This window comes from the organism of the source record quoted next, unplaced genomic scaffold (assembly GCF_019419815.1).
Source record: "Pyrus x bretschneideri cultivar Hongxiangsu unplaced genomic scaffold, Pyrus_bretschneideri_v1 Contig8, whole genome shotgun sequence".
Taxonomy (NCBI): Eukaryota; Viridiplantae; Streptophyta; class Magnoliopsida; order Rosales; family Rosaceae; genus Pyrus; species Pyrus x bretschneideri.
Genome location: NW_025999820.1, coordinates 1,751,283 through 1,775,736, shown reverse-complemented (window position 1 = coordinate 1,775,736; position 24,454 = coordinate 1,751,283). Strand labels below are relative to the sequence as shown.

At 35.7% G+C, this 24,454-nt stretch overlaps 3 protein-coding genes and 1 pseudogene across 3 annotated transcripts; 3 read left to right on the top strand and 1 right to left on the bottom strand.

Annotated features, from left to right (window-relative positions):
* Nucleotides 1–2,334: 2,334 nt before the first annotated feature.
* Nucleotides 2,335–3,461, bottom strand: LOC103967723 (cucumber peeling cupredoxin). Its single transcript, XM_009381016.3, has 2 exons — nt 3,045–3,461; nt 2,335–2,923 (listed from the first exon to the last, which is right to left on the bottom strand). Exons 1-2 carry the CDS (start codon nt 3,250–3,252, stop codon nt 2,478–2,480), a joined length of 654 nt encoding a protein of 217 aa, XP_009379291.2. The 5' UTR covers nt 3,253–3,461; the 3' UTR covers nt 2,335–2,477.
* On the top strand, nt 2,731–7,202 carry LOC103967722 (annotated as a pseudogene).
* Nucleotides 7,203–7,814: 612 nt separating this feature from the next.
* LOC103967736 (blue copper protein-like) lies at nt 7,815–8,567 on the top strand. The gene is made up of 2 exons (XM_009381032.2): nt 7,815–8,016; nt 8,277–8,567. The coding sequence occupies exons 1-2, from the start codon at nt 7,857–7,859 to the stop codon at nt 8,474–8,476; spliced, it is 360 nt and encodes a 119-aa protein (XP_009379307.2). The 5' UTR covers nt 7,815–7,856; the 3' UTR covers nt 8,477–8,567.
* Nucleotides 8,568–16,009: 7,442 nt separating this feature from the next.
* On the top strand, nt 16,010–16,618 carry LOC103967734 (blue copper protein-like). The gene is made up of 2 exons (XM_009381030.2): nt 16,010–16,169; nt 16,425–16,618. The coding sequence occupies exons 1-2, from the start codon at nt 16,010–16,012 to the stop codon at nt 16,616–16,618; spliced, it is 354 nt and encodes a 117-aa protein (XP_009379305.2).
* The last annotated feature ends 7,836 nt before the right edge of the window (nt 16,619–24,454 follow it).

The following is a 24,454-nucleotide window of genomic DNA, read 5'->3' as shown; positions in this document are numbered from 1 at the left end:
ATATTTGCAGGGCCTGCCTCTGAATCAAAGGAAAAAGTAGTAAACTACGTTAATGCGAGGAGTATCAAATGTGTAAATATGCACCATATACAGTATATGCACACCACATGCACATGATATGCACATAACGAGAGAAACTTTAACGGCAACATATTGGTATAATGGATGCAATTAAAATATAATTATTATGTATATAAGGTTACAGTGACAATTTGAAAAGTCTTGTTACGTATATCAACCACCGCTTAACCGTGCACATGGAAAACATGATACTCGTTGTCGTTATTTCATGGACACACATGACCCTTAATGTCCTCTAAGCCTTTTCTTAATTTTGTTTTTCGCTAAGGCCAACTAGGTTGTGGTCATACTCACTAAATTTTAGGGCACAACATACGTGCATCATAACTAGTGAACATTCTCGCTTCTCATATTAAGATGTAGCCACACAAACCGTATGCACACAACATGCACATTACATAAAAAATTTCACAAATTTCTGCAATTGAACACTTGAACCATAAATTGTTTTATCCAAGTTTTGTAGCACGTCAAAACTTAAAATTTATTCCACAACCCATACACCCCAACATGAAACATAAATCCTAATTTAACTTCTAAGTATTAATTCATCTTACAAACAACTCATTTATTCCATAAATCATTGATGAAGGAACTTGGAACTAAACACCCTACCTTACTATGCCTGCTGAAGCTTCAGTCATAAAAAAAAATGGAACTTTCCGGCCAAAACAGAAATTATGGTACTCTTCTCACCTCTCTCTCTCTCGCATCCCTTTATCAGTTGGGCCAACTTTCGTTGGCATTTTAAAAGTGATTATTTCTACAACATAACCATGTCAAACTAAGCCTAAATGTGTTGTGGCCATATTTTCTAGTTTCCATAGAAATTGCTTGGAGGAGTTGTTGAATTACTACAACTTGACATTCTGACTTTTTTCTTTTTTTTTTTTTTGATCAAGGGTAACATACATTACCAATAACAAACTTTACAACACAAAGGACCAAAATTTACAATAAAAAGGCCCAAAAAGAAACACAAACAAACAATAGTGGCCCAACCAAAAGTTGAGACCGAAACAAAAGAAAACTCAAACAAGCCAGTTATGTTGCATCCTCTGCCATAACTACCGCTGCAACCACCAAAACAGCAGCTGTGCATGTCAATCCACACAAATTCTTGCCCTTTAAGCCTCGCATAATCGATACCAGCATCCAATCCTAGGCTTCGTCATTGATTTCAAGGACCATCTTGATCGTGTGGGTCAATTTTAAAGACCATTTGTGATAAAAAAAAAAAACTCGTGGGACCTATTTATGTATCACATCAGCACATAACAAAATTTTTGACAAAATTGTGACCAAAGGACAACAGTGATTTGAGACATCTATTTTTAGAGACTATATTGATTGATTTTTAATTTCAAAGACAATTTTAATGGGGGGTCAATTTCAGATATCATTTGTGATAAATTCCCTTATATATATGCCCTTCTAACTTTGTAGGATTGCTTAGGCCATCTTCAATGGAGATGGCTAAGGGTAAAAAAAAAAAGGCCTAATTTGTCCTAAAACTCATCTCCAACTGATGACTAGGCTATAATTCTATGGAGGCCACCAGACTATTATTTGGTCGAAGAGGCATCAGGCTAGCCAAATGTAGCTATTCTCTTAGCCACTTTTATGGGGCCCAACTTCTTAATCACAAATTTAAACTCAACAGCTTGATTCGAAAGCATCTAACGGAAGTTTAATTAAATTAACCAATAAATTTAAAATATAAAGTTAAAACTAATAAATTATCGAGGGTTTATGTTTAGCTGAGGTTGGGGATGATATATGAATATGACATGATACTGTTCATTTAAAAAATAATTTTTTGTAGGGCTTCAGGGCTATGTTTTGCCCTTTTGGTTGGAGATAATCTTAAGAGCACTTCCAATGTAGGAAGGCCCTTTGTGCAATAGACAACTCAATCCTCTTAAATAAACAATAACTGTCTAAGTGAATCTGTATCCCTAAATTGAATAAGCAAGGCAATTCGTATTACTGCTTGAGAATTCGTAGTACTCACCCTTTTTTTGTGAGGGATCATAAAACTGCTTGAGAATTGGTTAAATTACTACATGCCCTCTTTGTAAGACTGTTGAAATAATGTCATGTATTTTACATAAGAGACACAAATTATTATTATTATTATTATTTTTAATCAAAAAGCGATACAAATTATTTGCACAATGCAATTTGTAATTCTCATCATTTTCTAATTTGTATTTATCCAATATTGCTACAATGCAATTTCAATTCTATAAATTCCATGAATTGACGATATTTGTTATAAATAATAGAAATTCTCCATCTAAACACCACGTAAAATTTATTTTCAGAAAACAGAATCTCCTCACAAAACTACCCATACAACAGCAATCAAAATACCGATCTTATCCTCCCTCCTCTCACAGCCTAACAAGAAGCAGCAAAGCAAGAAACCCAAATAACCCCTCGCGCACGTTAGCACCGTTTCTCACTGCCCCATTCCCCTTCGGCGGAGTTTCCGCGACAGTACCAGGCGGCGTCTGAGCCGACTCGGAACCAGGCGGCGGGGCAGTGTACGGCGGAGGTGGAGGCTGCCTGAGAACCGGCGGCAATCCGAGCCCTTGATTCACTTGGATCTCGAACGCCATGCCACGCTGGCACTGTACGCCGTCTCCGGCGCCGGAGAAGTAGTACGTGAGACCCTTAAGGGTCAACGGCACGGCTATAACCTGCGAATCTCCGAACGCGTTGCTTCCGCCGCCGTACTCGAACGTGTCGTCGTCCAACGCGTCGTCCATTGAGCAGCTACGGTATGTCGTTTGGTTGTAGGTTTCGATCACCGTCTGGTTTGTGCTAGTATTGAAGACTACAATAAATAAATAAATAAAAATTAACAAAAATAATTTGAAAAATACAAAATGTGATAGGCTAGGCTAATTAGCACTAGTTATGTCTAACTGTGATTAGAGGTTAATTAATTAGCTTACTGAGGTAGTCTCCGAGGTTGAAGGTCTGAGTGGCGGCCCAAGTGGAGTAATTCGTGAAGGAGGAGTTGCTGGTGGAGTTGAAGAACCAGCCGGTGGCTCCACCCACGGTGTGGTTGACGTATTTGGTTGCCGTAGGTGTGGCGGCGGCGGCAGCGGTGGCAGTGATGGCGATGAGAAGCAGAATGGCCATCGGATTAGCGGATCTCATGGCTCTGGATGGGCACTCCGATCTGAATGAGAACTTTCAAGCTGAAGCAGCTGAGGTGAGGATTTGAACTACTTTGTAATTTTGCTGGTGTTTTTGGTATAAAATAAAATTAAAAAAATTTGAAAAATGGGGTTTGAAAAGCGGGGTTCGTGCAATTAAAAAATGGAAAAATGAGAGTTACTCGTTGGGCGGTCACATGCAAAGTGTGGTGTATGGAAGCAGAGTGGAGGGGTTATAGGGTGTGGGCCATGTGAGGTGTGGGGTCCCCGGGTGCCTACTCTTTTTGTCCTAGTTCTATGAATTTTGTAGGGAGACTTGGTCGTCTCATTGGCCAATTCTTTGAGGTCGGCACGACTGGAAGGATTTATACGGCATGGATTTATCGTCATAGTAGCGTTTTGTGTGAATAAATGAAGATATGTGAAAGTTTTTGTTCGTATGTCTTTAATTTATTGACATGAGACGCTATCGTGGCGATAAACCTGTGTCATGTAAGTTGTTTTCCAGTATGAGGGAAGGAAATCAAACTAAGACTTCTTTAACCTGTACTTGAATGACTCTGTGTGTCTGATCTGCGTAACATTAGCAGCTTTCATCATTAGCACGTGAGGGTTTTAATTCACATGAGATTTTCTATGCATTACGTCCTTGAACAATAAGGTTTTAAATTTTAATCACAAACCTTAATCACTCCATTAATAGCTGATTGGCTGATGTCTAACAATTGTATTTGTTGGTCTACAATCCATGTGTAAAAAGGTTGAGATTTCCTGCAAAGATTGGCCGCATATTTTCTAACTTCTAATTGATCATAATACTTAGTGAGAAGGAGAAAACTTAGCATCGAGTTCTCCAAGTCACTGTTTGAAGAATTTTGTTTGATCTTTCCATGAACTTTTTACAGGTTTTGCATTTCGCAGGGAGCACAAAACGTTGCTGAGTCTGGCACGCAAACACGCCAAGCTCCCTATGGTCTTGTTCTTACCAGGTCGGATCTCACTGTACTTTGAAATTGCAAATTAGAAAAGAATACTTCTTGGCAGCAGCATAGGATACATAATATTGAACAAGTCTTTGTTTTCCAATGAATTCTTTGAGCAATTGGAAAATGTATTTGAACAAAATGGATTTCTGGAGCAAACTGAGCTTTGATCAGGTTCCAGATTTCCTCAGAAGGCTTGCGAGTTGCGACTAGTACAAGATTGAACATCTGAAATTTAGCACGCTGCTCGCTTGGTAACCCTTTCGTTTTTAGTTTTTATTTTTGCTAAAGTTACAAGGAAAGTAAAGACTAAACAACGAAATGGCCTCCAAAACAAGTCCTAAAAGGTTGGTTGGTCTTACTCGTCAACAAGTCGTGAATTAATTAATAATTACTGAAAATGAAGCAGGTCAGGTCTGTGCAATTTGATGGATGGATTACACAATATAATATAGAGCTTGCTTAGTCAATGAAATTTGCAAGCTGCTGGAAGCCAGAAAAGTCAACTTTGTCGTCTGAGTTGAGCCTTGAGATTGCTGGTATGATGTAATACTGCTGGCCAAAAAAGCAGAGGACAGAATGGCAGAAGCAATTGTATGCTTTGTGATTGATAAGTTAATCTCACTCCTACTCACCGCAGAAGCCAAACTTGCAAGAGACTCGCGCTCTGAAGTAGGCTTCATCAGAGATGAGCTCGAGAGCATCCGATCATTCCTTAAGGATGCAGATGCTAAGGCAGCAACAAAAGATGACGAGATGGCCAATGACAGTATCAAAACTTGGGTCAAACAAGTACGGGAAGCAGCTTATTGCATAGAAGATATTGTTGGTGAATACTTGCTTTGCGTCACGCGGCATGATCAAGACCATGGATTCTTTTATTTTATGCCCACGGTGGTTTGGTTTCTGAAGAAAATGAGAACGAAAGATGACATTGTCTCAAAAATTGATGGGATGAAAACATTGGTTAGTGAAATCAAGGCTAGAAGTGAAAGATATGGATTTAGTTCTGTTGACTTTGGAGAAAAGACTCTTCCATGGCACGACCCTAGAGTGGCTTCCCTTTTCATTGAGGAAGCTGAAGTTGTGGGGGTTGAATCAGCCAGAGATGAGCTAATTGGTCGGTTGGTAAATGAAGCGTTGAGGTGCGAAGTAATCTCGGTAGTTGGCATGGGAGGACTCGGGAAGACCACTCTTGCCAAGAAAGTTTATGACAATCAGAAGGTGGTGGCACATTACGATTGTCACGCTTGGATCATAGTGTCTCAGTCTTACAAGGTGGAGGATCTTTTGAGGAGGATGATAATGCAATTCTACAAGGCGAGGAAGGAGTTTACCCCCCATGGGATTGACACAATGGATGAGGAGGCTCTAATTCGCAAATTGAGAGAATATTTGGAGCAAAAGAGGTATGTGGTTAGAACATGCTTTACCAGATAATAAAGGTGGAAGAATAATGATCACTAGTAGGAATAAAGATGTTGCTGATTTTTACTAAAGGTCTTGTTTTGTTCATGTCCATCCCTAGAAACTTCTGCCTCCAAACAAGGCATGGGAATTGTTTTGCAAAAAGGCGTTTCAGTTCGAATTGGAGGGAAATTGTCCTCCGGATTTGGAGGAGTTGTCTCTTAATATTGTTAAGAAATGTGAAGGACTACCCTTGGAAATTGTTTCCATAGGTGGTCTGCTGTCGACCTGAGTTAAAGGTTTGTATGAATGGCAGAGATTATATAATAGCCTCAGTTCCGAATTGGAAAGCAATCCCCATCTTAAAAGCCTCACAAGAATCCTATACCTCAGCTATCATCATCTACCGTATTACCTCAAATCTTGTGTCTTATACTTTGGCATCTTTCCTGAGGACTATTCGGTTAGTTGCATGAGATTGATTCGGTTGTGGATTGCTGAAGGGTTTGTAAAATCGAAGAAGGGAAAGACATTGGAAGAGGTTGGAGAGGAATACTTGACAGAGCTAATTCATAGAAACCTGGTTCAAGTGTCGAAAGTTGACATTGATGGAAAAGCTAGAAGCTGTCGTGTTCATGATCTTTTGCGCGAAGTCCTCTGAAGAAAGGGTGCTGATCCAAGAAGATGAGTCCACTTTTGAGCCTGTAACTCGACGTCTCTTGATAGACAGCAGTCCCTCGGAAGCCCTGGGAAGCATTACGCAGTCTCATATCCGTTCTGTATTTACTTTCAACCAAGCAGAATGGCCTGTGTCTTTTCTCAACACATTGAGTGGAAACTTAAAACTTGTGAAAGTATTGGATTTCACAGATGCTCCACTCAATTATCTTCTGAAATTTGTTGGGTATTTGTATCTCTTGAAGTACTTAAGCCTAAGGAATATGAACGTGAAGTTGCTTCCGGAGTCCATAGGCAATCTGCAAAACTTAGAAACCCTGGATCTAAAACAGTCTCTGGTGTACGAAATACCAGCTGAGATCAAAAGGCTTGTTAAGTTGAGACATCTTTTGGGATACTACTTTGACTACAACATAGAGTTTAGCCTTAAATCCAAACGAGGAGTGATGATAGATGATGGTATTGGATGCTTGCAAGCTTTGCAGAAACTGTACCATGTCGAGGCAGATCATGGAGGGATCAATCTGATCAAAGCGCTCTGAAAGCTAAGGCAGCTGAGAAAGTTAGGCCTAAAAAACTTGAAAAGTGAAGATGGAAGGGCTCTATGCACTTTGATTGAAAACATGAGCTGCCTCGAATCTCTAGAATTAAGTACAATAAGTGAAGATGAAGTCCTGGGTATGCAATCCCTTTCAAGCACACAACCTCTGTAAACTCAAAGATGAGTGTAGAACTTAGTATTGTAGTATCGATACCCTCGTGTAGAACCTAGTTATCTACCATCATTTTTAAGCACACAACCTCTGTAAACTCAAAGATGAGTGGCTGCAAGAAGTTCAACCTTGCCTGGCAAGGTGAAATCTTGTCTGAGTCTCTTTGTTTGTACTTTCATTTAGTAGATCTATCACTAGATTATGAACTAGAAGTCCATGTTCACAAGGCAAGAAAAAGAACTTAATGTAGACTTAACCCATCTATGACAATCATTTGATAACAAGAAGTTTAAGTAACTTAGAGCACAAGTAATCGACTTAAATCCCATCTATTCAACCTCTGTACTGAGATAACAGTGGCACACCAAGATTCTTGTTAATTTTGATTGTGAGCCTTAAGGCCTATAGCTAAGACCCCACAAAGGCACCTTTCAAGCTAACTACAAACTATCATTGTAGCACACCAAGCAACAAGAGTCAGCTCGACAACCAACCAAAGTGCCACACCCCTGGGGAGCTGTGCAAGGGGAATCTTGCCCGAACAGAAATTCTACTAGATCGTAGTACCAAGTGAGATAATCAATTGTATGTTTTTAAAACATAAAAAATGTTGCAGCCGTCGTCCGCAAACATGATGCCAATAAACTCCAACTGTATATGTATTTTCATATTATCATGTACGACGTTGTCCCCCAAGTATTGTTTGATCTGTAGTATTTGTATCATGTGTGTACAGATATATGCTTGTGCAACAGCCAGCCCTATATATACAAGTGATCGTTCATTTCTTCGACCAAACAGACAAGAATTCGAAATAGCTTAACATGGCACGAGTTGCTTATCTTCTCGTGGTTGCGCTTCTCGTTCTTCCTAGCACGGTTTTCGCGACACAGTATGTCGTTGGAGATGACCAAGGCTGGAATTCTGGAGTTGATTACTACGCTTGGGTTGAAGGAAAAACATTCCATGTTGGAGATTCATTAGGTGATCACTTAGCACTCTCACATTGCTTCCTCTATATTTTGATGAAAATCTCACTTTTTCCTCTTGAACTTGCAACTGCATGACTTCGTCCCCCGTGCTTTTATTTTGTTTCTTAAGTTACTCTATTCTGTTAAACTGGTCAGAAAAATCGTTAATTTCATTGTTGTGGAACAACGACAAGAAAATGCCAAGTATCGAGTGGTACGTTAGTTTCCTAACCAATGCATTTATTCATTGAAAGTTGCCTTTTTGTTTTGTAGTTTTCAATTACAATGCAGGTGAGCACAATGTGATTGTAGTTGGTTCTAATGGGTACGATCAATGTCTTGCATCTCCAAACAGCGGTGCCTATTACAGTGGTAACGACGTACTAACGTTTGTCGCTGCCGGGGACTTCTACTTCATCTGTGAATATCACTGCGATTACAGCGACCAGAAGGTTAAGGTCACCGTAAACTAGATTGATTTCACATGTAGTTTATTTTTCTTCAGTAAAACATATATTAAGGAAGAGACATAATTCCTCTTTTTGTGACTGCGTTTATCATAGTTTTCCGTTGCAAAAGAATATGTAGTTGGAGATGGAGAATATGACTTTCTATGCTGGTGATATAGTACGTGATCATTACTTATAAGGTATAACTTATTTGTTCGTCTTCAAAGTTTTGTTGATTCTTTTTTTATCTTTCAATTTTTTTTTAATAGTTATGACACACGCTGATGATTTTGACAATGAGAAAAGATTTTCACACATGCTTTTCTATCATCATAGGGATGACAGTTTAACCGTTAAAGTCGATAACTGTGGATAATCATCCAAACAAAACAGATTTGGGTGTGAAAATTCTAGTATATTTTGGATAATGTGGAAAAACCTTGAATATTATTCTGTTCTCATTTTGGATATGATTATAAAAGTTCCCGTAACCGTCCCCAAATTTGACCGAGTAATATATATAATGCATAATATATTATATACATATATGTGTATTTATTATTCACCGAATCCATTGTGAGTTGCATTTTGTGAGAAAGTAAAGTTTTGAATCAAAATCAATGAAAATTCAATAGTGCTTATGGGAGATAAAAAAAAAATTAGCCAACATCATCAATGTTTTAAATTCAATGTTTAATTTTTTATCTCCACAAGATCCGTTCATTGAATAATTTTATACATCAAATATTTAATACCGAAATTAATATCTACTAAGTTATAATGCGTCAACTAAAGAAATATATTTTTTGTATTGACGAAGATGGATATAACCGTTAATCGACGGAAATCTATTATCCAATGGTTAATTTGAGGTATGAATATGGTTAATTTATGTGGTTATGTGGATGAATATAGTGTTTCGGTCCCCAAACAGAATTGTTGCCACTTAAATGTTAAATTTCATCTCTTGATTCTTCCGTTGAATTATTCAATCTAAATGCCAAAAATAGAGAAGAGCTTGTAGTAGAAAAAAATGAAGGGTGGAAGTCATTTCCGTTGAGTCCTTGACCTTTTGTGCCTGTTACACGCTGCATTGACACAAAAAATTTCTTCCAAGCTCTTGTTTGGTAACCTTGTTGTTTTTAGTTTTGAGTTTTCATTTTTTTTGTTATAGATAGAGAGAAAATATGTGAGTTTTCAATTTTTTTTTTTTTTTTTGTTGGTTATAGATAGATAGAAAATATGTGAGAGTATAAGAAGGGTATAAGAAGAAGGGGAAACTTAATATGAGTCCAATTTTATGAGCCATTATTAGTTATAGTCCAATTTTATTTAATTTTTAGGTTAGGTCCAGTGATTTATTGTCCACATAAGCTTATTTGTATTCTCTTGCCAAATTTACCCTTAAATTGACCAATTAAGTAATTACTGTTTTTTTAAGTTTGTGATTAATGTTAATTGTATCCTTAATTATAGGATTAGGGATTTAAATCTCCTTTTTTTTTCTTCTCCTTCCCCAAATCATTCATTTCTCTTTTCTTGTTTCTCCCTCACAATATCTTTATCTTCCTCTGTTATTTTTCCCAGTAGTCTTCTACCATAATATTATTCTTTTGCTCCTCCTTTCATAAGGATGATCAATATACATTTGATTGGTCTTTTAAAAAAAAAAAAAATTGTATTAGTCAATCTTGTGTTTTGGGTTCTTCGTCTCATATATATATATATATATATATATATATATATATATATATTTTTTTTTTTTTTTTTTAACTTTGAAGTTCTATCGAATTAGCATTTTTTCTAGTGTTTCCTCCCTCAATATCATTTTTCTTCACGATTTTTTTGGTTTTTATCTACCTATATCACTTGTCCTTTATTTATTTATTTATCTTTTTATATTATACTATGCCTGTATCATGAATAATTGTATTTATCTACCTATATATTACATATTTTGTTGATAATCTATATAAGATTAATTGTGTTTATCTACCTATATATCACAAATTAACTGTGTTATCTACCTATACAATAAGTTTTTGTTCATAGTCTATCTGTATCATAGATTATTTTGTATTATATATCTATACAATAGGTTTTTGTTCATAGGCTACCTCTATCATAGATTCTTCCTACATCACAAATTTTTTATCTACCTCTAGCAATGTTTCTTTTAATTTTTGATAAACTTATAAGATTTGTAATAATGTCTTTTTAATTAAAAAACGGGTAGATAAAGGTATTTGAAGATTCAAAATTTTAAAATTCAAATTTAAAGAATTAAAAAAAAATTCCAGGGGCAAAACAGGTGTAATAGAAAATGAAATAAAATTGGACCCAATTCAAAAATAGCTGAATTTTTTGGACCTGAATCAAAGTGCCCCTAAGAAGAAAGTGGAGATAAAAGAAAACTCATGGAACAAAAATAACTCAAAATTGCTATTAGTTTTCATTTGGCAAGTAATTCCTCTCTTTTTTTTTTTTTTTGGCGTTCTACACTTACCTACTTAATTATGCCTACTGTTTTTTTTTTTTTATTTGTTCAATCCAATGTTTAATAACAGGGGCATTTTGAAATAGGCGTCTCATTTTTTAATTTCGTTGATTAAACATCTATTCCTTTTAAGAATTTGATTAAATATTTTTTTTCAACTTTATTAGAAGTACGTTTGATTATATTGGTACATTTGGTTATATATAATATTGGTATATTTAATTTTGTGGTATATTTGAATTTCTGGTACATTTAGAATCTAAACTTACCAAAGGTCAGTCCGTATATTTTCAAATATACCATAAGTTTTAAATACATGTTTTTAGATAACAATACATATTAAAGAATTAATGAAGTTTTCATAAGAAAATATTCATGAATTTTTTTAATGAAGGAAGAGACTAATTAAATATAATAACAGAAATAAAAAAAATTAATCTTTTTGAGTAATATTGAGGAATTAGTTATATTAATATTTTTAATAAAGCCATGAATTTAAAATTTCCTAGATTGTAGGAAATTAGTTGTTAACTAGGTTAAGTGGATATATATTAAATAAATAAATAAAAAGGCTGAGTTGGCAATTGATCAAAGCATCTTAATCAATTTTTGTAAAGCTACATATGTTTAATCAAAACAAGTTAGAAAAAATGTAAAGGCTTCTTATTACTCCTTAATAAAAATGGAGTGCTAGAGCTAAAAAAGAGAGTGCATAATTCACTCATCTTTTCATTTTATGTATCATCCTTTCCCCGCTCCTCTCATCACTCTTCATTCTCCATGCTTGATATATTTCTGATGATTTTTGTGCCTATTTTAGCTTCTTACACATCAAACTTTATTTTTAAGCATCAAATTAAATAAATCAAACAAAAACAACAAATATGATTAACATAAGTGTGTGAAAGGTTAAAAAACGCGTGTTATTATCATTTCTCATTACCCTCCCTATCTAACAATACATACTCATTACCCCTCTCAAAAAGGGTGCCCATGATAGTGGAAATGACAAAATAACCTTGAAGACTCCTAAGAGCAACTCCACCCCTATCCACTTTGCGCCAGCACCCAGCCCATTTATCCACTTAATTGAACAGTAACAGACTCAATGAACAGTAATAGGCCAAAGCATCTCCACCCCAAAAAAAAATGTGCTGGCACCTAGTCTAAAAATGTGCTGGCACAAACGATCTCCACCCCTACAAAATGCGCTGGCACCCAGTCCATTTAAAATATTAAATAATTTTTTTATAAAATAATAAAAAAAAATAGTTTTAATTTCGGATAGGATTTTTAACCAATCTCGTCACGCCACGTGTCATTATCCGAATTCGCTTATCCATCTCATTACCCGTAATCGGGTCATGAGTAGTGCGAACCCAACATTCACACAACGTAACATCTTCACTGAGCTTCCACGAAGTCATTTTTTTCTCTCAAAGTGTACAAAATATTCAAATGTAGAAAGTGTAGAAAGTGTAGAAAATATTGAAATGTGGTGTAAGGTGGAAGATGAGGGTTAGGTATTTATAAAAAAAAAAAAATTAATTTTTTAAAATTTTTCTGTATTTTTTAAAAAATTTTTGACATTTTAAATTAATTTTTAATAAATTTTAATGTTGTAATTAATCGGGACCGTTGGATTTGAAAAATAATCAAATCCAACAGCCAACATGATGCCACGTGGCCAACGGTCAAATTTCTGACCATTGGGCCTTTTTTTTTTTTTTAAATTTTTGGTGAAATAAACGTGGACCGTTGATCTGTGATCGGACGGTCCAATTTAAAATTTAAATTTAAATTTTTTTTACCGTTGGAAATCCAACGGCCTAAAAAACTAGCGGTTGGAAATCCAACGGCTCTGAGGAGGCCACGTATCCTTCACCCCGGACGACTGCAAGTGGACCTGCACGCAGGCCCCAGCGCCTGCACAGCCTGTCGGCTACGCGCCCCGGGCATCGAGTGTGTTGCACGCGCCAGAAACAGACCGGCTCCTGGGTCTGTCCATTTTGGGCTGGGCTGTTGACTGGCACGGGCTGGGTGCCAGTCAATTGCACGGGCTGGAGCAGAAAAATGTGGTGCCAGTCCATTTTCTTCACTTGGTGCCAGTCCATGGGGCATGGGCTGGAGTTGCTCTAATAACAAGCTCAAAGTCCCTATCTTGTCAGAAGATTTGAAAATTCTATATGGACAAAAAAAAAGTCTTTTCAGAAAACTTAGGTCAGATTTTGGGCTTTGTTGGGATTCTATTGAAAGACTTGGGCTAGGTTAGAAGTCCAAAATGATATTCATCTTTGGTCAATTTACCAAACTCGAAGTTCCAATATTGTCTCTTAGTCATGGAGAAAATTTATTTTCTCCCTAGACTGGTCTAGTTATGAATGGAATTACTGACAAAAATATGTCATCCCCACATTAGTAATATCTGATATTATATATATATATATATGGGAGATTCAAAATGACTATTTTGTTGATGTCACATTGTGATGCGACAGATTTGTAACTCACATTATTAAAGTTTAAATTTCCGTTGTATATGACGTGATTAAAATTATAAGTCTATTCGTTGTTTTATGTATGAATCTTCCAACACAATATCACTTGAATAAATAAAAATTCCAGTAAAACTACTGATACTACTTGTGATAACATTTCACATGTTCTTAGTGTTACAGTGTAACAAGGTGGAGGATTTTTTGAGGATGATGATAATGCAAAAGAGGTATGTGGATGTTTTGGACGATGTATGGAAAGTAGACTTTTTTTTTGGGGGGGGGGGGGGGGGGGGGGGTGGTGGGTGGGGTGGGTGGGGGTGGTTTGTTGGGGCGGGGGGGCTATAGAACATGCTTTACCAGAAAATAAAGGTGGAAGAATAATGATCACTAGTAGGATTAAAGATGTTGCTGATTTTTGCAAAGGTCTTGTTTTGTTCATGTTCATTGCTTGCGACTTCTGCCTCCAAACAAGGGATGGATCGGTTGTGGACTATTCGATTAGTTGCATAAGATTGATTTGGTTGTGGATCGCTGAAGGGTTGTAAAATCGAAGAAGGGCAAGACATTAATGGAAGAGGTTGGAGAAGAATACTTGGCTAACCTAATCCATAGAAACCTGGTTCAAGTGTCGAAAGTTTACATTGATGGAAAAGCTAGAAGCTGTCGTGTTTATGATCTTTTGCATGAAGTCCTCCGAAGAAAGAGTGCTGGTTCGAGCTTCTATCCCATGTTATCAGAAGATGAGTCAACTTTTGAACCTGTAACTCAACGTCTCTCGATAGACAGCAGTCCCTCTGAAGCCTTGAGAAGCATTACACAGTCTCATATCCGTTTCGTATTTACTTTCAACCAAGCAGAATGGCCCAAGTCTTTTCTCAACACATGGAGTGGAAACTCAAAACTTGTCAAAGTGTTGGATTTCACAGATGCTCCACTCAGTTATCTTCCGAAATACATGGGGTATTTGTATCTCTTGAAGTACTTAAGCCTAAGGAATACGAAAGTGAAGTTGCTTCCGGAGTTCATTGGTAATCTGCAAAACTTAGAAAACCTGGGATCTGAAACAATATCTGGTGTATGAAATACCAGCCGAGATCAAAAGGCTCGTTAAGTTGAGACATCTTTTTGGGATACTGCTATGACTACAACATAGAGTTTAGCCTTAAATCCGAACAAGGAGTGAAGATCGATGATGGTATTGGATGCGTTCAAGCTTTGCAGAAAGTTAAGGCAAATCATGGAGGGATCAACCTAATCAAAGCGCTTGGCAAGCTAAGGCAGCTGAGTAAGGCCTAAAAGCTTGAAAAGTGAAGATGGAAGGGCCCTATGCGCTTTGATAGAAAAGATGAGCCGCCTCGAATCTCTAGAATTAAGTACAATAAGTGAAGATGAAGTCTTGGATCTGCAATCCATTTCAAGTCCACCAGAATTTATTCGAATTCTCTACCTGAAGGGCGTCTAGAGAAGTTGCCAAGTTGAATTCCAAAGCTTCAACACCTAGTCAAGCTAAATATTTTCTGGTCAAGGTTGAGAGACTCCCCACTAAAAGCCCTTCAAAACCTACCTAATGTGTTCGAGCTTGGACTCTTGTACAAGGCATATGGCGGCGTGGAGCTGCATTTCGAGTGAGGCTTTACGAAACTGGAGGTGCTACAACTCAGGGACTTGGAGGGGCTATATTCATTGGTTATAGACAATGGGGCTATGCCTCTTCTCAGAGAGCTACAAATAGGACCTTCCCCAAGACCGAAGAAGATGCCCTCTAGCATCCACCATCTCCCAAATCTAACAACTCTTCGCTTTGTGAATTGAAAATTTATAGTACAATTTACTGCTTAAAGAGCATCTCATGTGGGGTAGGGAGGCTTGCCAAAACTTGGTTATAATGACATAAAAATTAGTCACAGTTTACTGCTTTAATAAATGATTTTCACACACACACACACACTATTTTTCTCCCCCAACACAACCATGTTTATTTTTGCCAATTGAATTGAATGAATCAAAGGAAAATCAAAGAAATAAAAATGAACTTAAGTGCAGTGAACGAGAGAAATAATGGTGTGTGAAAATCATTTCCTTAATAATGATAGTGCAACAATACTCAAAGTCTATTTACGAGTATGTCTTTGGGAAATTTATATTAAATATGAGTTAAAAGTTAAAAATTTAGCTAGTGAGTTGGACATGCCTGAAGGAGGTGGAATGTATATATTTGAGCAAAATGAATTTAAGGTTTCCCATTTCCTCGGAACGGTTGTGATTCGTTAGTCCAAGATTGGACATGGACATCTGATACTTACCAAGCTAAAAACATGAGTTGTATGTTTTAAAAAACATGAAAATGTTGCAGGCGACGTCGATAAACACAATGTCAATAAACTCCAACTGTATATGTATTTTCATATTATCATGTTGTCACCCAAGTGTTATTTAATCCATTGTATATGCATCATGTGTGTACAGACATACGCTTGTGCCAAGTAGCCACAGCCAGCCCTATATATACAAGTGATCGTTCAGTTCTTCGACCGGACATACACGAATTCGAAATAGCTTGACATGGCACGAGTCACTTATCTTCTCGTGATCGCGCTTCTCGTTCTTCCTAGCGTGGTGTTTGCGACACAGTATGTTGTCGGAGATGACGAAGGCTGGAATTCAGGAGTTGATTACTATGCTTGGGTTGAGGGAAAAACATTCTGTGTTGGAGATTCATTAGGTGATCTTAGCACTTTCACATTGCTTCTCTATACTTTGATGAAAATCTCACCTTTTCCTCTAAACTTGTAATGCATGACTTTGCCGCCCGTACTTTTATTTTGTTTCTTAAGTTACTTTATTCCGTTAAATTGGTCAGAAAAATCGTTAACTTCATTGTTATGGAACAATGAAAAGAAAATGCCTAGTATCGAATAATACGTTAGTCTCCTAACCATTGCATTTATTCGTTGAATGTTGATTTTTTGTTTTCCAGCTTTCAATTACAATGCAGGTGCCCACAATGTGGTTGTAGTTGATGCTAACGGGTATGATCAATGTCTTGCGTCTCCAAACAACGGTGCCTATAACAGCGGCCACGACGTACTGACGTTTAACGTTGCCGGGACTACTATTTCATATGTGAATGGCACTGCAATCACACCGACCAGAAGCTTAAGGTCACCGTAAACTAGATTGATTCACTCATATATGCCAGCATCTTCTTCACCAGCTTTAGCTTATTAACGGAGACAACTTGTACTTTGTTCTTCTCTTCCTTTTTTATTTTTTCAATAAACTTAAAGATGTTGGTAAATTGATGTATAACATGACCACCCGATGCCCTGACCAAAAGAACAGAAGGATTACCGACGAGCGAGAAAAACTTAAATAATTATTGGTAATAATTATTTATAGATCACCCAATGCCCTGACCAAAAGAACAGAAGGTTGTATAGATGACGTAATAAACTCAAACTGCGGGATTCATAATGGATTTACGTATAGATCAAAATGTGTGGCAAAGGCATGTATACATCTTTACTTAGATAATTATTGGTAATATTGCAATGGTGTGACCAAACCACTACTAAACCTATGAAGCATACCCACTCTCGTTATATTTCAGATGGTGCTATCAACACATTTCTTTTTTATCTCTCACACATTCCTCTCAATTTTTATCATTTGATCTTTTTCAATTCATTCGATCCGACTACTGAAAATTAAAAAAAATGTGTAAAAAAGGTAACAATATGTGGGCGAATAGCACCTCTATAATTAAGATGATAATCGTGATTAAACCTGACAATATAGGCAAGTGATTTCTTCCAAGGAGCAAACATATATTATGGCAAGAGACATCATTGCTCTTTTTGTGACTGCGTTTATCATTGTTTTCCATGGCAATATATTGGGTGATATGTTAGGTGATCATTACTTATAACTTATGTGTTGGTCTTCAAATTTTTGTAGATTTTTTTTTCTTTCAATTTTTTTGAATGGTATACCGCTGGTTTTATTTTGATGATTTTGACGGTGGAAAAAGATTTTCACACACGTTGTTCTACCTTGTGCACATAATTGTTAACTTTTATCTTTTGATTCTTTATTGAATTATTCAATCCAATTCCAAATGCCAAAAATAAAGAAATTTTTTTCATGAAGAAAATGAAGTGTGAAAATCGTTTTTTGTTCTAGATCGAGAGAAAACAAGAGGAGAGAGATGAAAGAAAACTCATGGAACAATTAACTCAAATTTGCTATTAGTTTTCATTTGGGAAGTAATTTTCGCACTTCTTTGGGCATTCTACACTTATTTGCTTAATTATGCTTACTGATTATTTTTTTATTTGTTCAATCCAATGGTTTAGCCGATCCCACTTAGCCCTGGTTTGGGATTAAGGTGAATTTAAAAAAAAAGTGGATATGAAAAAAAGTTGGGAGGGTTTTTAGTGTTTGGTAAACTCTCAAAATCAACTTTATTTCAAAGTTTGGGATGGAAATAAGCCCAAAACCTAAAGCTGCAAATAGTTGCTTCTAAAAACTAGCTTATTTTCAAAACACAGGTGAACAGTAAAATCTTTAATGAATTTTTCAATAACCCCAAAATTGCCCTCTTTTCCTCACACTCTCAGCACACCTCTTGCATTCCGCTCTCACAAAACCTGAACCAGAAAACTTCCAATCCTAGCGATCTCTCTCATTCTTCTATAAAACTGCCAAAAGTCCCTAGGGTCATCAAAATGAGGATCATGTTCAAATTTCAAAATGACAATCACGTTCAGAAACCCACTAAAAAAAAGAAAAATATTGGGAATATGAATCTCACCGTTCTACCATCAATGGTGTGCATATCCTGAAGAACCTTATCGAGAACAGCAGGATTTACAAAAACCACAAACCCAAAACCCCTGGGGCGGCTGGAGATCTTATCCTTCATGACCACCGTCTGCAAAACATCGTCGTAGTTGCTGAAATACTTTTTAAGCTTATCCTCTGAGGTCTCCCATGAAATCCCACCAATTAAAAGTTTCCCCTGATCGGAATCCATGTGGGTTTTCACTACCTCTCCTTCTCATTGCGTGTGAGAGTGAAAGCTTCGATCTTTATTAAATTGTGGAAGTGGGTTTTTGGATTTTGGGGGTTTGGGATTTGGGAGAAAAAGGAAGGAAGGGTTTGTGGCCAACTAGAAAGAGAAGAGAGACAGATTGGGGGGTCGAGTGCGTATGTATGCTTCGAGTTTGGGGGGAAGTTTGGAATTTGGGGAATGGAAGTACGTGTTTGGACGGGTGAGATTTGCTGGATTGGTTGGTCGGGAATCACTTTGATGTTTTGTACCGCTTGGATTTGATGTAAGTCGAAATCCACTAGAGGGTTGGCTCTCTATCAAGTGAGGTGCATAGAGATGACATATGGTCTCCTTCTTTACCTTGTTAAGCTAAAAATGTCCCTAAAAATCTCCCAGCGATAACTACATACGGAGGTATTCTGAACGTGATTGTCATTTTGATGTCCCTAGGAACTTTTGTGAAGAGAGCGATAATAGTGATGATGATGATGAAGAATACCAAAATTATCAAGTTGAAGGATCACATGAGATAAAAGCATTAAGAAATAGAATAGCGGCAAGTTTGATGAATGCATCTAATTAGACTACTTTCAAGTACATTAACAATATTGTACTAATGAATCCTAGCTATTCAGTCTAAAATATTTCAATTGAAGTAGTTTGTCATACTAATTAATATTTAAGATAAAGTTTATAAATAATTTTCTTTTACAAATAAAGTATATTTAGTAATTCACCTTTATTGGTTAAGAAAATTAAATTAATGGCACATCTAGTATTATACCCTTTTTGGTCATTTCACACAATCACAGTTGTTTTACATAAAAGTTTACCAAACACTATAATACTATTTTTTTTTCTGTTTTTCAAAAGCATTTTTACAAAAAAGTTTACCAAACACTCTGCTGCTTATTCTTACAGCACAACAAAAGCATTTTTTTTTTCAAAGTACAGCAATACTAAACCAGCCCTTAATGGGAAAAGGCTTTGTTGTTGTTCAATCTAATGGTTAATAAAAAAGGAGTGCTAGAGGTGACAAGGAGAGTGAAAAATTCACTCATCTTTTCATTTTGAAAAGTGCTATTCATATACCCATTTTTCCTTCTTACACATTCTTGTTAATTTTTGCTGTTGATTTTTTTCAATTCATTTGATCCGATAACAGAAAATTGAGAGGGGTGTATGAAAAGTAAAAATGGCTGTGTAGATAGCACTACCCCCCATTTTATATATCATCCTTCCCCCTACTCCTCTCATCAACCTTCATTCTCCTTTGATATATTTCTCCATGGAGCTGATTTTACACTTATTTTAGCTTTTTACACACCACACTTTAATTTAGCCATCAACTTAAATAAATCAAACGAAAACAACAAATATGATTAAATATGAGTATTTTCTCATTACCCCTCTATATCTAACAAAACGTACTAATTAAACTAAAAATTAAAAACAAATAGGTTGCAAAACGAGTTTTAAATTTTTTGTTTTCACAGGTATGAATCTTTACTAAGTGAGTATACTGTGCTTTTTCTTTGCTGATTAGTTCATTACTTTGATTTATTAGAGACTTAGTTGTGGGAGCATGTATAATTACTCCTTCATTTTGTTGTGTTTCCTAGTGTTCAATTACCACAATGTTATAGTAATGAACTAGAAAAATGGCCTACCTACTACTGCCTGTTCTGGTTTCATAATGCATTTTCAATTAGATTAATCTAGAAAATGTACATTTTAGTTCAACCAATTCCAAAAAAAAAAAAAACACAGGCAAACATAGATAATTCAACATAATTTGAAAACCAAAGACCAAGGTTAACTGATATAGCAGAATTGGTATTTTAGCTTGCATTTAGGTTAAATTTACTTTACATCAACAACCCATACATAATCAAAAGGGCATATTTTGAAGTTTGAGGCAACAAAAGATGTAACCATAAAATATCTTGTTTTTACATAATGAAGGCAAGTAGCATGCAGTCCACAAATATTTTTTATGTGCATGCAATGTGACAAAATACATGTCCTGCAAGCTATGTTATCGTCATAGCGATTACGAAAAGATTATAAAAACACATTCTTAAAGTGTCTACAATACGTAAATTTGGAAGTGGAATGCCAAAAAAACTATACACGTATTATATTTGCACCAAGCCATCATTAAATCCTTGAGAGCTCATTTCTTCTGAGAACCAATAACGGGTAGAGGCACATATCTCTAGCACTTAAATAGAAATAGGAGACCATATCTCAATAATGGGTAGAGGCAAATATAGTATTTAAGCAACTGGCTAAACAATAACGGGTTAAAGTCGCGTAATATAAAAGAAAAATTAACCTTTGAGTTTTTGCAAGTTCTAATTTAGTGAACAATGCCCTTTTGACACCTTTGTTTGAGGAAAGTGATTGGATTTCTTCAGTGCATGGTTCCAAAGGTGTAAAATAAATGGGATTGCATCAACAACAATTTGCTTCCCACATTCACAACATGCGTGCGTGGTTTAGCCGAGCCAATAGTTGCACTAGGTTGTGGTTGGTTCTCAAGTAATCCATAAACTACAAAGACTGTCTTGCCAAATTCCTTGTTTTAATTACCAAATCAAAGTTGGATTGTTTTTGTGGTGCCAACCAATCTTTTAAGGTGTAGCAGCAACACAAAAGAATCATCATGCCCTTCTTCGATGACGAGATAGTGGCAAGATACGCCCAAAATTTTTTTCAGCATGCCTTCCTATCATCATAAGGTTGACTAATTTGTGTTGTCTTCCACAATAAAATTGATCTTGAATCTAAGTAATAGATGATAACATTGTTAAAATTATAGATATAATAAGAAGAAATATAAACAATGTAAAAAATTTGGATGTGAGTGTTACCATGGTTCATGCAATTTTTTTAGCAACCCGTGGTCAAAGCTTTCAAAGGTTGCAAATGTCTTCTTCACAACCTTGTGGCAAGATGGTCACAATTTGTATCACCATCCCTAGCTTAGATTGTAACTAACAATGGTCACCTGACACATGAATTCTAAGCAAAAGAGATGAAGCATAAAAAAAGCACAAGAGATGAATTAATCACAATAAAACTCTAAGCAAAACAGATGAAGCACAAAAAAAAGCTGAACAAAATTGGTGACTACTTATTTTCGTAACCAAAATGCAAAAATGAAAAACAAATCAAACAAATTAGGATTAGAACAAAATTCAAAAGAGAAAACATTCTCTAAAAATGATAAACCACTTAAAGACATCAAGATCATTGGAACTCAAGTAGAGACGATGATATGCATTTACCATGTTTTTGTGTTTAGCCAAAAAAGAAAAACTAAGAGTGATTGCAAAATACAATTTGCAAAAGAAGAAACATTTGTTTAACTGCATAAGGATGGTGCATTAACCTTATTTAGTGCAGGATTGAGGAGTAACTCTTCAATAGTCTTCAACTCAGAATTAGCAGTAATAGGGGGTTTTGCATACATTTCAGCTGAGCTAGGTAGCATCTCAACAGGCAATTTTAGGTATTGAAACCCGGTTCTTACACTTTTGCAGCAAGAAGACAGTTCGTAAAATAATAAATGATAAAGAAGAGTTGTTGATTTAACTTTGTTTATACTATGTAAGTTGTGGGATGTCGGGGTTGAAAAAGCACATTATTGAGTCCGTGCTTCCCAAAACAAGTTATCGCGTCAATGCAAAGATAGCGATTAGTAAAATGTAGTTTACAGTGGGTGCATTTAAAGTTTAAACTATGGCGAGGAACAACCTTGGCATTGCTTCACTTTGAGGCAATCAAAATAATAAACAAATCGGTGCCAACGATTTTATTGTCATCCTGAAAACCTGTTGCACTTTATGCCCACAGGGTAACCCTTATTTGCTCTCCTATGGAATAAGAAAATGCAATAAGTATTTTCAACATCAAGTTTATATGGTCATGCATGTACAAATTTATAGCAACAATTTAATAGAAACATTACCAACTCGATATTTTGTGTTTGTAAGTTTCGTTTTTTCAAAATCCTAATATTCTACATAGTCACCTCCTTAGTTGATTGTAAGGTCATTAAACAACCAAAAAAATCTAAAAAGAGTATAGTAAAAAGAATGATGGTAAATTCAATTATATTAAAACTGCTAATAATGAATTTAAAGGTTTACCTGTATTTTGAAAACGTTATGGTTAACTTGTGAGCTCCACATCTCTGTTCACTTTTTTGTGAAGCTGATCAAATTCAACTAGATTAAATCATTGCATCGGGATAAGTTGGTTGGTTCTCTCAACCGGGATTATGGTCATTCTTCTGTTCACCTTAATCATTGCAGCATAGGGACAATTTTACTTGAAATTCTATTGTTGACGATATGAAACTTATTAATTTCATAAGTACACACGATATTAAGCTCTCATAAAAGAATTGAATGTCCAAAGGGTTTATAGTTGTGTGGATCACATTTCCCTTGTAGTGTATAAAAACTAAACAATATGAATCATGAAAGAAAGTTTGTACTGTTTAATAAGTAGGCATAAAGTTTCAATTTTGTAAGCTATTCATCGATACACAGTCCAAACTTGCAGCTTAGAGATTAGTCCCGATAGTCTTCGTGATCCAAATCTTGCACTCTAATTTTAAGTTTGCTTGTTGGCCAGGACAACACCAAAAACCAAATCAGTTGAGCTTCCATCAGTATATAGAGAATTAAATTTATAAGCAAATAACAAATGAAAACCGCAATACTATTTTCATGAAACATAAGATAGATTAACATTTAAAAAAATAAAGGGTGACAGAAAGAACTAAAATTGTTAAAAACAAATAAACAGACGTTCATACAAATGACTTAAAACATCTTTATAAAATGTATTTTGTGTATCTGTATGACACATCAACATTGTGAGCAATCACAATTTGAGACCTTTTTTTTAGGTAACTCAGGACAACACACCGTCTAGCTATTCATGAGAAAAAACTGGTTGTAAGAGAAATAAACCCATAATTTTCAAGATTGTCCTCGACTTTTATTGATCGTCATTGCATAGCTAACCCTTAGAGGAAATTGTCGCCTTCGCAAAGTTTATGGATATTTATTTTGAGATGAGTGTAATAATTCTTAAGATGTAAATTGTCTTACTAATGTTGCTACTTGTAATGATCATTGTTTATACAACTCTATCGGTTAGTTGCATCACAACCAAGCCTGTTTCATTACTTAAGCCACAACTTTGATTTAAATTTCTAAGCAATATTAACATCATACCAACTATCAAGTTGGTTAAAAAATTCAATCAGATAAAGAATATCAACATTCTCGACATTTTTCATCGAAGAAGGCACATAACCAAAACTAAAATAGGTATGATTTTCATTGAACACCATACCCAACGTAAAATCATTTATCTTAATCACGGTATTATTTCGCAGCATCACAATGACTCTTTCAAATATGATACATCATGGAAACTTTCTTTGAAATCTGTTTGCATCGCTGAAACAATGGGGTCATCATCAAAATTAATGAGAAAGTTCTTTAGTATTTGAACCTAAGAACTTTCTTCATCACCTGAACAAATAAATTCAGCAATTTGATCGTTCTCAAGTTGCAAAATTCAACTTGCAAAATGATTCAATTTGAATTTCTCCCGATCATTCAAACTTGTTTTTGAAAACCTCATGCTTTCTTTAAAGAAAAAAAAAGTTAAATAAGGCCACAGATAAAAAATCGTGAATGAAACTTTAATAATTTCCGCCCTGCTTTTGTTCAGAACAATAGAGAAAATTTGCCTAAAATCACCTTCGAATAGAATTAGCTTTCCTCTAAATGGCAAATCATCTAAACTTGGTTTTGATCCTTTAAGAATATCTCAGGGAGACCTATTCAGTTTTTCAAAACGTCATTTATAGTTTATTGGTCCCTCATCCCAAAAATAAGAGCTGCATCACTAATTAATTTTGCAAG